The following is a 14,901-nucleotide window of genomic DNA, read 5'->3' as shown; positions in this document are numbered from 1 at the left end:
TTATCTCTATTGCAGTTTATACTCACCGGAACATGTGATAGGATGTTTATTGCCAAGATATCCTTTATTTCATCAACAACGCCCATTTTACTAGTGGGAAATCGCTTCTGTTTTCTTCTATTACTTAAATATCTGTAAAATCAATTATATTTAATACTGACTCAACCTTATGTTAAATTTTTTGACTTGAAAAGCTGAACAAATGTGGCATATTTTTGACTCTCAACTTTTTTCCAAAACATTTTTTCAAAATGTGTAACAGGAAGTAGAGGAAAGCGCATGCTATTCAATTTACTGTAATATGGTTCTTCGGTGCGGCCTACAGTTGACACTTGTGCTGCAGCATATTACAAGCACGACAAACAAATATTTTCATAGCGTTTGAAAAGAGTAAGAGCGAGAAAAAGGGAAACAGAGAAAGCAGACACAGCTGTCAACCATTCTTTCTGTAAGTTCGAGACAATTATTTTTTATGTATATAATTTTCATTTAATTCATATAACATGAGCATGATTTACGCGTTTTTCCATGAGTATTTTTCGTACACAAAGTACCCATTTCTATCTCAAATTTACACCCAATATGGCAAAAGATACATTGAGTCCCTATTTTCACGTCAATAATGCGGCCAAAGTTGAGTGGGAAATAAAGTCCTATATGTAACACAGGAATAAAAGTCGACTTTATCCTCTCGTTACGTGATGTACTATTTTTCACCTTATTCGTTAATACAGGTACAAACTCTTAGATTGATTCTGATTCCTTCGATATCCCTATTAATTTTGCAACCCACAGTTCCGAAGGAGAATGCCAGCTATGCGCCTCAGGCTGAGCAATGAGCAGAAAAACGCCTGAGGCATGCTGCCGGCAGCGCCAACGGGGCTCATTCAAGACTGTGGGTCTTAAATTTACCAGGGATTTCGAAAGGGTCACAATGAATTTGAGTATTTGTAAATTAAGGGTAAAGCAAAAAGATAGAAGACAATTTGAACTTACGTTTGTCAGGTAACTCGCTTAAAATTGATTTTTGCATAAAAAAACTAGTACTGTCATTTCAAATATACAAATAATAACATTACTGCTTACACAATGCATGAAACTTGAGAACGAAGGGAAACACTAAAGAGGAAAGATCTTTTACACAGTACCTGATTGCTTGGTCTTGAGTGAAAACATTTGCTGTGTGACATTCTTCTAACGAAGCCGAAAACCTTCTCATGTATTCTTCTTCAGTTCCTATTAGTTGCATTATTTCTTGATCAGATACAATGCCCATAGCCTTAAATACTGCTACAATAGGAATATCCTGGAAAAGTTGTTTAAGCATTATTCAGAATGCAGATAGCTCCAGCGTATCTATTGGAATGTTTGAAACATTATGTGTGGTAAGACATGACATTAACTGAAGATCACTAAACACAGCCAACGAAGCATATTATTCTGAAGCAAGCATATCTATCATTAGCAATCTTCAGTCAACGGACGTGGGTACAATACAAGCTATAAGAGTAGCAATACTAGAACCTGCAGGCGTCAGAACAAAGAATACGTACATCTTGAAAAATATTATGTCTCATGTAATATTTTCCGCCTTTCCCAACAACGTTTGTTTTAGTCTTTCGTTCATGGGTGGAACTGTTGCATGAACTGACAATACAACCTTTGTTATCTTCCTCCAGAATAATTCTGTTTCTCAATTTCTGTTCTTGGATCAGAATCACCTTTTCCTGCCCATTTATGACAAAATAACCACCCGGATCATGAGGGCACTCATTCATTTTTGCCAACTCGAAGTGAGACTTGTTATTCAGAACACAATTGGAACTCCGCAACATTATGGGCATTCTAAAAGAAAAAGTAACTTCAGTTTTTCATTTACGAGTTTCTATTTTTTACTTTATATTAACTGCATGTACGTTAGACTGACAAATGGCTCTGGGGTGAGTAATTGTAAATTTTCTGTACATTTCTATACTTTGTTACACCAGAGTTTCGTTCTGAACCATCGAAGTGGAAGAACATAATTTTTAGTTGCTTTATAGAAACAATAAATAGAGGCATTTTTCTTGCTTGAGTATTAAATTTTGACTATGCTCACAAGGAGATCTTACGATTTGTCACTCATCGATTTCAATGAACCTTATGTTGTGTGTAGACCATGACTCGATCTTCTATCACCCAAAACAAAAACTCCCAATGGACAGCCGTTTCCGAGAAAATAAAGTTCAAGTCTCGCTGGGGCTATTATTTTTATGTATATATTTTTCAATTTATCAGTCCATTTTCGATTCCTACTGTTTAGAGATAGAGAAAGTTGATTAATTTTAATCCTAGAACATTCGTGAAAGGGAAAGGGTTTGAAGATGTATGGAGATCGAAATAAAGAGAAAGATTTCCTTCAACTGGTTCCCTTTATTCCGCGTTACAAGAACATAAGAAAAGTAAACATAGAAACGATATAAACAGAGAATGCATAGAGAAAGACAGTATAGCAACAAGAGTCATAAAGATACGTTAAATTTTCGAACATGTGAGACACACATTACAGGTACGGATATCGCTATTATATATGAGACATTCGCCAAAACACCTACATTACTTACGTTATAGATTTATGAAAATTATATGAATGAGTAAGCAATTAATTAGCATAACCTTCCAAAAAAAAAAAAATACGCATTCTTCTTTATACGATGAATGAGAACTTCTGACCAAATTTCATCCAAAACAAAAGTGGTCGAGGAGAACCATTGGTCGATTTGACACGGAATGACCCCTATTTAATTTTCGTCACTGTTTCTCGTGTTTTTACGTCACGTATCACCTTGACTCTTATTCGATTGCTTCTGACAGTGATGCTTTGGATGATTAAGTTTTACTCTATGCTCCATTACAAATTAAATGAAAGATATCGAAGATAATTATTGTTTAATTTCACACAAAAAGTCGGAAAAAAATTATGAACGGCGTGCTTTTGGGAAGAAAATTCTAATTAAATGCTTAATTAATCATATAATTCTCGTAAATCTATAATGTAAGTAATGTTGGAGTTAAAAATGGACTGAAAATTTGGAAAAAAAAAAAATAGTTGCCCCAACGAGACTTGAACTTGATTTTCTCGGAAATGTGTGTCCATTTGAAGTTTCAGCTTTGGGCAATTGAAATTCGAGTCATGACCTACACGCGACATAAGTTTCATTGAAATCGGTGAGTAATAAATCATAAGGTAACCCTGTCAGTTGAATAAATGTTTTTACTAAAATTTATGTGTATGATATACTTAAATACAAGGTCAGAATCAAAACTGAACATTAATTCTAAATATCGAAAATTATATTATGTGAAAGGTCAAGATATGATGATAGAAATCAAAGAAACTCTGGAGATGGAAGCAGTATGTCGTGACGCACATTTAGATTGAAGATAAGTTTTGCAAACATCCACGCTCGACAAGAAACCTGCTTCCTTCCCTAGAGGCATAATATACTATTCCATGCCTATCAATATGCACGTCACAGTACTATAATATAAATATCAATATTCCAACTTTTTGAAAACTTTGAGGAACTTCTATGAGACTCCAGTTATTCCAAATTTGAAAAAAAATATTATTAAGGCTAGCAACGCTCAGCCACAAGCATTAAAGAGTCTGGCCACCCAAAAATTTTAAACTTCTTTACTATTTTTTTTTTTAATTATAATTAACCTCGAAGGATGACAAATAATTTGAACCATTACTTATATTGAAATTCGCAAAATTGCCAAAATTACAGCTATTTTTCGGTAGAAGGGTCAAGCCGCTGCAAGCAGTGAATCACACAGTTCAACCACTGTCCTCGACCTGCACAGGTTAGAACATGCAGCTATCCCATTGTTTACTTTTGTATGCATCCATTCTATACTTTGAGCTACGTGATGTGATTATCCTCAAGACAGACAACGTTATTTCGACTTTTGAGAGCATCAGTTAGTATTCGGCAAGCACCGTACAAGGATGTATCACTAGTTATACATTATAATTTCGCGTAAATGGGAAAAAAATGAAATTTCCCGCTCAATCAATTTGAAATGGAGCAGAAAGCGAGTACTAATCATATAGCAAAGAAACTGAATACTGTCCACATCATCGATGTACCGGTTAGTACGAAATTTAGGTATTGGATTCTAAACTTCATAACAATTTTTTTGGCAATTAGTGAAGTTGTAAAGTATAAAAAATGCAACGGTGATGTAAACCAAGTAGTCTGGATGGCCAGAACCCTTAAGATTGGTGAAAATGAGCAGTAAAGGTCGAAAACGAAAAACGTTACAGTGCACAAAAATCGAACACTTTCAAAAAATCGTAAACACTCAACTGGACTGCATTATTTTAATGAGAATTTACTCTAATTAGAAGAAGCCGCTAGCTTCAGCTTCATAAAGCAAAATATAGATTGTATAATTTGACTTTGAATCACAGCAATTACCTTCCAATCAATAAGTTATTTCTAATGATGCGTTGATTGCCTCTGGTATATTCAATGTCCACTGATATAGGTGCAGAATAGTTTAGATCCCTGAGTCGACATTCATGTGGCGTTGTTATGCGATTAACATTGAAACTTTCCTCAACATCTGGTGTGCCAATGTAAACATTCAGGTACCTGTAAACCAAAAAATTGTAATTTCCACATGCTTCGATACTATTACAGGGTGTCCAGCGACATGGGACTTCAAAATTCCCGTATTTTCCCAGTCATTGTATAAAAATTCCCGGACATTCATAACATTATTTTGAGCTGCATAACTACTAAATATTAGTTGTTTCAAATGGTAATCTGTAAATACGCATGATACTAATAGTAAATAATATGCTCGTCGATGAACATAAATCTCCGAATCAGTTGAATTTTCCAAAAGAAGGGTTGATGATCCATATGCCCTGCTTAAGATATGTAAGTATATGAGATGTGGTGAGGAAATTGAGGTGAAAAATGGAAAACCTCTTATATAGCTTATATTTATTAATAATATAATTAAATATTAACACAAAAACACACATTGTGAGCGTGTAGGTGGGTGTATGAAAAACAAATATAATTTAGTGACTAGTACAAAGGCATCATTTTCTCGATATAATTATAGAATAGTAAAACATGGTGGGTAGAGATTGTACATTTTTAAGGACGGAAATATTTCCGTAGCTGCTTCTCCTCGTCGTTGTGCTTGACAAAGTGACTGCCTGGTTGTTAATTTCTTCCAATTTAGCTCGTTTCTCGTCTATTTCTTTGAGCACTTTCAACTTTTTTGCTGATAGTTCTCCTTGCTCCCGAGCGATCCTCTTCTTTTTTTGATTCTTATGTTTTTGGGCCTTGTCCTCTGCTGCTATTTGCACCAAAGTTTCCTTATACCTCGAGTGAGCATTTTTTGCAGCTTAGATAAGTGCTTTAGTGATTGGGGCATTGCGCATTCCACCAGCCGTGATAACAGCATCATAAACCTGCCGTTGTGCTACCAGAGATTGTTTATGAAGATTTTCTACAAGACACTCCTTGTTGATCGATAAGCCTCTTTCTAGGTTGGCAGTACCATATGATATAATGAGCAGTGTTTTAATGAAGCTTTTGAAATGATCTTTACCGTCAGTGTTTCTTAATGTTCTCATCCAAAAATGATCAAGTCTTTCATCGGTCCTAGTTATAATTCTTCACTATATCTTTCAATACTTCGGTCTCGGTTAATGTTCTAAACTCTTTTTCTACTTTATTTGCCACGTATCCAGAGAGACGATTACTTCAGAAGAGAAGTTCGAAAGCCGATTTTAGAGGTGTTATAGCACTACTAGCAGATGAAATAACTGTAGGATCGAGCCATGACAGTGCCTACGTAAGTCGGTAATTCAAGGGCGATTGTTCCAAAATTTTCTCAGTAAAGAGGTGCAGGCAGGTCATGCATTCTTTGCGAAATTTTAAAATATCTATGTCTCCAACATTCTTGCACTGTCGAAGAGCATCTCTCGCAGCATACCCTAAGTGGAAGTCCTGCGATTTTTAGCAGATTTTCTTTTTTAGATAAGTCAATTTTCGTAACGGGATTAGTTTTGAAAATTTCACTTTTTACTAACCTTTCAATAATTACCATTGACCACGAGAGTCAAGGAATTAAAGAGGAACGGCGCCATCGGAGAATCGGTTTGATACTTGCGAAGGAACGGTTCAATTTCTTAAGCAATGGAACGGAAGAAGACTAATTTTGCTGGTAGAAGTTTATCGTTTACAATTCTGTCAATGATTCCAAAGCTTTTGCATTTTGGTGCTTTCTTCTTGTTCTTGATACCTTCAAAGTATATTTTCATGTGAGGCAAGATCACTTGAGCACGTGCAGCTACTTTGTTATTTTCCAACCATCCAACTGCACAGAATTTCAATGGAAATTGAGCGCTATTAATAATTTCTATAAAATCACCTCGTCGAGAAGAAACATCTTTAAAAACGTTATACAAGGCTCTCAAAAAATCGAAGATTTCTCAACCAGTACAGCGCATCTCAGCTTTGAATGCACAATGTAACGTATGAATACCACATGAACCAATTCCAACTTCTTGTGATTTTTTTTTTACTATTTAAGTTAGTAAAATACGGTAAAAATAAAAATATGTAGCTAAAGAAAGGTTTTAGCTGGATAATATCGTAATAAATATCGATTTTTTGAAAAAAATTTAACCATCTGATGAAAAAAAAATATATTTTTAATATTTAAGTCTTAAATTTGTCAAACAAGTGAAAAGAATTATATCAAACGCAAAATCAACGGTTAATTACTTTTGAATACAATTTCAATGTCGAATAACTTTTACAGGAGTGAATTTCATGAAAAATGTTACGAGACCTTTTTTGTAGAGCATCAAATTTCCCACAAAAATAATGGTTTGATCTATGAAAATATTGATTTTTCTGGTAATTACAAAAATCAAAAATTCAAACATAAATTTGAAAAAACAAATCAATGTTTAAGGCACGATTACAAGGAAACGGCTCGATCTACGTCAATTTAGTAAGAGAGCTTTTTTGTAGGAAATTTAATTTCCTTTAAAAATATGGATTGATAAAATTTTTCAGATTGATAATTGACGGATTTTGGGTAAAAAAATGCGGTAACTGTTAAAAAATCAATAGCTGTAACGATACACCCCTTAATATTAATATTAAGGGCTCAAACAGTCAGGATAATTTTTATTTGTCGTCATGAACAATGTTTTTACAGTACCATTAAAAAAAAAAATTCTTCATTTTTTTTTGGCCCAGTCTAGTAATTACATATGGAATTTTAGATTTACTGAGTTCTAATTTTTGGACGTCAATTTCGAAGAACATGTATTTAAATAAAACCGGTGTGAAAAAAGTCTCCAGAGGTATCGCCTTAGCGGATGTATTGTATAAAGCCTCTTCGTACTTCTTGGATATAGAATGGCGAACTACAGTTTGTCTACCCATACTGTCAATGGAAAAACAGTTCTTGCACAATTCACAGCGTGCCTGTTACAGGTTTTTATCTACGGGGTGTACCCACGAAAGTTCACTATTCCATGCAGGCTGGAACTTTGTCTCTTTGGCATGACTGCAATACCCTAGAAAAACGAAGTATTATTATTGAAAGTAAGATTGCATTAAAAACTGTGATTACTGACTATTTAATGGAAAAACGCAAATTCAGAATTAAATCAAAACCACGTAGTTAGAGACAGATCTGAAACGCCGGAGATTTAGAGTATAAAAAGAAATGCTCAGGAAGGTGTGGTAGGGTTAGATACATCGGATGTAGGCAACTCTCACTCATTTGCAAAATAACGTTGATTTTAAATTTTATTTTTTGCAAATGTTATCGGACAATATGTCCTTACACAATAATATTAAATTTGGTTATGAAAACACTATTCATTGTTATGCTGCTCGACCAAGCGTTAATTTATTGTTACACAGCGCGAATGTTGAATGCCGTGCATCAAATTTCTATCAAGAATTTTAATGAGAATATGAGAATGTCATATCATTACATATGGGTAATCCGATTAAGTATAAATATATAATATATGAGTTGCATAAATCACATATGACGATGAATGATATAATAAAGTCCGATATAGGAGTTTAACGAAAGAAATTTTTTTTTAAATTTTCCAACTTAACTACAGTTAATTTTTTTAATCAATGTGCAATTATATTGTTGCTAAAATCAGAGTTACATGTGGTTTAATCAAATGCATTATTCATTTCTTTAAGCTTTAAACGAATGAAAAGTGATCTATGAAAAAATTTAATGTTCAAAAGATTATTCAATATCGTGGAAAGTTATATAACAGGGTGTCCACTCAATATTGAATTGAAAAATCCCTGACTTTTACCTGTTTCCCTGACCCAATTTCAAATTTTTCCCGGACGAGTTTTCTCGCCAAATATACTAGAAATATTGATTTTCATTCATTTTTTGGCACTCACCGAACTTCGCTGCCAATATTTTTCATAAATGTTCGTACAACTACCAAATCAGGCACAGCATAAATGACAACTATCCATTACAATTTTAAGAATTGAGTTCTTCTGTACGACCCAGCGAAGTATTAACAGAGTTCGCGGTAAAGAAGATCGAGGGTGAAAATATTTGATTACTTCCATCATAGGGTTATCGAAATATGTCAGGCAAGTTTTTATTTTTTCTATTCTGGGCATATGTGCTCCCCTAAGAAAAGTATTTCTATAAAGTCCCTAACCTGGAATGAATTCCCTGACAATTCCAGGATTTCCAGAAGAGTGGCCACCCTGTTTAAACATATTTTTGTATGTGTTTAAAGTTTATACATTTCTAATCATGAGCTGAAAGTTTAAAAATATAACATTTCCACGTGGAAATAACTAAAATTCAAAAAGTGAACAATATGGAATTAATTGCACATTCAAAATATAAAATGAGTATCATATTCTCATTTTCATTAATTGAATAAAGACATGGTAAATTAATTCACGACTGGTTTTTATTATTGTGAAAAATCCGAACGTGTATCCTATCCTCCTTGAATTCCGCATTTGTTAAATTTTGATGTTGACGTTTTTATATAAGTACATAAAGATTTCCATCTTATCGGCATTAAAAAAATAACAATTATAATGAAATAACAATTACAACGAGAGAAATGCATTTGAAATTAAACAGTCATATAAATTTATGGCACATGTAATACATATAACCAGAAATCTAGGCGTAAAAAAGGTGTTTTTTTTTTTATATTAGCAAAAAAAAAAAACAAATCAGTATTTTTAACTGCTGGCACTTGGATATTAGCATTGAGGAGTAAAATCTGAGGCCTATGCGACCTAGAAGCGACTCGGAAAGGACGGAACAATCAAAATTGGCTAAATATTGTTATGCCAATGTACGGTCACAAAATTCTATGATTAAAGCTAATCAACACTTACCTTGTAATTTGCGATTTGTTTCTTTGCTTTTTTTTTTGTCATACAATTTCTTTTGTTGACACTCTGTTGTTTGATACTCTTCGATTCACTGTATAGGTCTAGACTGAAATTAAGTAATGCTCTCAAAGCAAACTGCGATGTCGCACCGTGCCGTATGCCGAGTGAGTTTATGCATGTTCATTCTCGCTCGAGTGTTGTCGATTGACAATCATACAATGTATGAAATGTACCAAGATATAATATTTCTTGACCAAAAATATTCGCTTGATAAAATTCTAATATATCTTCGCATAAATACTTTTTCTCATATTTATGTTCATTCCGAACACTGCATGTAGATTGCCATTGAGTTAATATATTAGGTGTATAAATTAATTCTCGGCCTTTTTTCAACAATTTTGACATTTATTTATAAAAAAATGAATACAGATCTAATCTTCAAAATAATCGCCGTCACTTTGCACGCATTTCTTCCATTTATCGGGCAATTGTTGGATCCCGGCTCGTAAGAAAGATGGTGGTTTTGGCTGGATGAAGTCGTCAATGCTCTGACGGACTTCCTCAGGAGATTGAAACTGGGTATCCACCAGGTGATGTTGCAGCGCCCGAAAAAGGTGATAGTCAGAAGGTGCAAGGTCTGGAGAATACGCCGCATGAGGGAGAATTTCCCAGCCCAACGTGAAGGTAACTTTCAGGGTTTCTTTTGCTGTGTATGGCCGCACGATGTCCTGCAGCAAAATCACTTGCCTTGTTCCACTACCGCTGAAGGGTCTTTTTTCCTCGATAGCATCGCTCAATTTCATCAGTTGCTCCTGATAACGGTTAGCAGTAATGGTTTCCCCCGGTTTGATTGTCTCATAATAAATTACACCTTTGAAATGCCACCAATTACACAACAACAATTTCTGCCTGCGGATGTTTGGTTTTGCAGTGCTCGTTTTCGGCTTCCCCGAATAAACCCACGACTTTCGTCTCTTAGGATTATCATGCAATACCCACTTTTCATCCCCAGTCACAATTTTATGTAAAACGTCTTTTTGTTTGAATCTGATCAGTAGGCTCATTGCAATTTCACAGCGTCGACTCTTTTTTTCTGGGGTAAGATCATGGGGCACCCAACGCCCTTCCTTTTGTATCCTCCCGAGTTTTTTTAAACGTACCTAAATAGCTGGTTGAGTCACTCCGAGAGTATCAGCAAGCTCCTTTTGCGTTTGGCAGGGATTTTCGTTGAGTAGGTTCTCCAACTCCTCGTCTTCAACCTTTTTTGGCTTTCCAGGATGATCTTCATCCTGGAGATTAAAATTTCCATCCCGAAACTTTGAAACCATGTTTTACATGTGCTATAAGATACAGCACTCTCTCCCAAGGCCGAACAAATCATTTCTTGTGCTTCTGCGGCACTTTTTTTTAAGTTGGAAGATGAAAAGAAGGCAGTGCCTCAAGTGCTGCTTGTCGAACGACATCTTTGTTTACTATGTTTTTTGAGGTTAGATTAATCGGACCACAATCGGACTAAGTGGTTTGATAGCTCACAGATGGCGCCTCAAAACGCCCTAAATAATGGAAAAATTTTTCGATTCAAATAGGTGTAAAATCAATTTAATCTAGGGGCCGAGAATTAATTTATACACCTAGTATAATATTTCGAATATATGATTTTCATGTGAAATGACTCGAGTAAGCACTTTCATTATTAGACCTAAGTCAAAATTTTATGCATGTTCAATTTGATGAAAAAATTCCATATTGCTAATTGAAATTTCCATATATTTCCCACATTTTCAAGGGCATTTTCAAATTCCCAGTTTTCGAGGAAGTCGGTGTCGCTAGACATCCTGTATTATACAAGATTTTGATAAGTCATACTACTTACTTGACGTAGAACAAGGAATCAGCATCACTTAATACTTTCTCATTTGCCTTGACGATTTTTTTTATCTCAACATTAATGAAATAATTGAACGAATCAATGTGTTGCTTAACGAGGCCTTTGCCTTTGAGGAATGCAGGGACGAGCTTCCACTTATCCTACAACATCAAACAAGTTACATTGACATAATAAGTAACAGGCAAAGTCTGGCTTTTTAAGGATTGCACTAGACTTCTAAGTGATGAATAACTGATTTCTTGGTTAAGGATTTTCATTTCTTGCGACTAGTGCGAATTTCACCCCATATTTTCCCAAGCAGATATATTCAAGATTTATAAAAACTTTCAATTTTGGTGGCACATATTTGAAAATGTTTAATATAAAGTTCTAGAAATATGGTAAATTTGTTGAAATTTCAGATCAAAATATACATAATCGAGTCATTGATAACAGTGTTTGACCGTAAGTTGCCTCTGCCTGGAATTCGTAGATTGTTGAGTAATAAAATCTTGAAAATATCCCGATTAAAATCTTTTATTTATACCCGCCCAGTATGTCGTAGTACATTTGTAGTTTTGCATTATTAGGCGAGGTAGGATTACATCAAGTCAAGTTATAACCTACAAATATTTGAGATGGTACTTTACCTCGATATGTTTGGCTACTTTTCTGAATTTTTCAGCTCTTTTGAGACTGTTGAAATCATTCGATTTCATTTCACCCATTTTGTCGCTGTTCTATCGTTATAATTTTACGTGTTAATATAAAGACATCGCAAACCAAAGCGCAACCGAACATTCGACACAATCTACTGAGGACCACGCTTTGGCCATACTAACGACAACCGTTCATTACCCGGCCGCCTGGCCCCAGAAGTGTATGGAGGGTAGAGATAAGGAGAACCGTCTCTGTGTACGAAAAAGCTTGCGTCGAAAGATGTCAACTGAAGATGGCGTTACGGTAGCAGAAGGGTATATTTTGAAGAAAGCAACAAAAGATATTTGAGTTGGATAGAGAAGTAAACAAGGAAAGAAAGATTTTCGCTTTGTTATGGCGCATTTTTCAAAATAAGCATTAATAAAGAAAGCAACATTTTTAAGCGCTCAATGATTCGATAAATATTAAATGGAAGATGATATTGAAATGGAGAAACGTTGACATAAATTTTTTTTTTTGATAAACTAATTTCCAAAAATAAAAGAAGTTCATGTGCAAAACTTGAGAGAACTACATGTGCAAATTTTACATACTATTGGTCGGAAAAAAGACAGAGACTGAGGCGCATCATTCTTTTTATTTTTCATTTTTCGTGCACTTGGACAACTTTTCACTATGCAAACTTTACCTATTATTGACCAAACTTTAAAAAATTTTATAACAGTACACACTACAAAATCACTAAAAAGTATTATCAACAATTCACAAAAATTAAATCACTCTCCACGTTATCTCACAGCAGTTTTATAGGTTATATTAATTACATTAGTCACCAAAAATATTGAATTGTTCAACTCAGCTCACTTCACTCCGACTACAACTGCTAAATTCATATCATATCCTTTAGCTGCGCTAGCGCTATTTTGGTGGGTTCTTGAACTGTTACTTGCAGCTTACAGCTGGACACTTTTTCAACTTGTCTCCCACATAAGTCGGTTCTCCTTACTTCTACCCTCCAGACCTAGAAGAGATGCAAATAGAAGCGTCATTGACCACTGAACTCTAATATAACTGGAAGGCTCGCTGCAATGGTAAGGGATAGGACTGGCTTTCAGCCGAGTGAGAGGTATCAAATTAGACCACTCTCTCACTCGCTCCGTGTACAGTATTCCAAAAAAAAGCTTGTCCTCTTATTTTCACACCCTACATACACATTCTATTTGAATCTCTTTACGAATTCTTGCATTATCTTATGTTTGGTAAAAGTTTACCAATTTTTTTTACATAAGATATTGATATATTAGATAGAGATTTCGTAATAATTAAATTAGAAAAAATTAAAGCAGGGTTTCTTTCAAAATACTTACAGACTTCCTGAAGTCGAAATACTTGCACAAAGAATGTAACATTACCACCAGGTATAAAGAATTGATTACATTTAGTCACACAGCAGCCTCGCACCAGTTTTTAACATAATAATTTTTCAAACTTAACAATAAAATAAAATCCTTGGTTGTTCACAATTACATATTAGAGTTCAGTATGGTTTAGTAGGACTAGGATATCGCGGTGGTGTGACGTCGGAACGGTACCTAGTGGAAATCTCCAGATGTTAGATACCGGAAACATTCACACACAGCTACAGCTCACATCAGTAGTTTGGGTCACCAATTACCGATTAATTATTGAAATACACCGGACAACGGGCATTCTGTCGCTCTAATCGAGCGAACCGAAGGAGGAGTAATTGTTGGATAAAAGATTTAATTAATTGGCTTACCTTTTTGAGAATATTCTGGATGTGATGACTTGCAGCATAGATTGGTGAGAGGATTTAGCGGAATAACTGACTCTAATATATTTGGATACTTTGATTAACTTTGATTTATTTTATAAGTTCAATATTTAAAGTCACAAAAACGGAGTTACACAGTGTAAGATCTTAAACTTAATATGACACAATGGAGCTGAAAGCTCGCTGGACTTTTGGGCAGAGTAACGTTGTATGAAAAATTTAAATGCAAAAGGCCAAAGGATTTTACCGCGAGACTGTACCGGAACAAGATGACGAATCTGGAGGTAGAAACCAAGAGGACGATCGGGTGATCGGTCGCCGTTTTTATAGGGGTCGATCGTTGCGCAGAACGATCCCCCTCTTTAGATTTTTGGTCACCTTTGCGCACCTCCCCCTTTTCTAGGAATTCTAATTAGGACACGACATCCTCACTGCATGCACGCCTGTTATCTTAGTTCATTAGCTATTACTATATTGTAAGTTTTTACGTATGGTATAACGCTGCACTGGTGCGGTGGTCTAGGTGCGGGGACTTTGTTCTGTAATTTTCCAACCTGCGTGAGCTTCTTTGTTGAGGCGCAAGCCCCTCTTGGCCCCTCGGCTACCGTGCTTCTTCCCCCCTGTGGCGTGCTTTCAGCAGCTATTTCCTAATATGGTAATCGCAGTGCGTATGCGCTAGTGGTGACCCATGTTTCGTGGTGTATGTTAGTGCCGTGTGCATTTTCGGGGTCACGATGCGCTGAATTCTAGTTCCTGTTTACTTCTTAAATATTACTACTATCCTGTTGGTTACAAAGTCTATATATTAAGATTGTCATATTGGTTACTCGTCGTTTGTTAGTTTTATAGCGTGTAACTGTATAAAATTGCGTATGTATTATAATTGATTACTGTCGTTATTCACCTGGAGTACAATAGCGATTGTTTATGAGACATGGTTGCTATTTGCTTAACATTATTAGAATCGCGCTGCTGCGAATATTCTTAGGTGTTTGTGTTATAACTATCTTGACAGATTTAGGGTATTTAACAATTTGATAATTCATAGTTTTAGAGCAGGTTTACATGTGTGCTTTCGTATATAATTCTCTTCTGCAATTATTAATTCTTATATTGATATAAATCGGCTT

General features: G+C 35.1%; 1 protein-coding gene across 3 annotated transcripts in view; it reads right to left on the bottom strand.

Annotated features, from left to right (window-relative positions):
* Positions 1-12,140, bottom strand: part of LOC124297338 (DNA-directed RNA polymerase III subunit RPC2) — a 31,884-nt gene extending 19,744 nt beyond the window's left edge. The window contains exons 1-6 of one of the 3 annotated variants that reach the window (XM_046748262.1): positions 11,967-12,140; positions 11,323-11,477; positions 4,467-4,643; positions 1,554-1,845; positions 1,149-1,306; positions 27-132 (exon numbers count right to left, since the gene is read on the bottom strand). In XM_046748262.1, the coding sequence (XP_046604218.1) occupies positions 27-132; positions 1,149-1,306; positions 1,554-1,845; positions 4,467-4,643; positions 11,323-11,477; positions 11,967-12,044 (966 nt within the window). In that variant the 5' untranslated portion in view covers positions 12,045-12,140. Of the gene's footprint in view, positions 1-26; positions 133-1,148; positions 1,307-1,553; positions 1,846-4,466; positions 4,644-5,155; positions 5,394-6,103; positions 6,369-11,322; positions 11,478-11,966 lie in introns of those variants that run through there. The other 2 variants (XM_046748270.1, XM_046748277.1) reach the window with 2 other exon arrangements.
* Positions 12,141-14,901: the final 2,761 nt, after the last annotated feature.

The sequence above is a fragment of the Neodiprion virginianus genome, chromosome 1 (assembly GCF_021901495.1).
Source record: "Neodiprion virginianus isolate iyNeoVirg1 chromosome 1, iyNeoVirg1.1, whole genome shotgun sequence".
NCBI classification, from domain to species: Eukaryota; Metazoa; Arthropoda; class Insecta; order Hymenoptera; family Diprionidae; genus Neodiprion; species Neodiprion virginianus.
The sequence above is the reverse complement of the archived record's forward strand: the minus strand, read 5'-3'. Positions and strand labels throughout refer to the sequence as shown.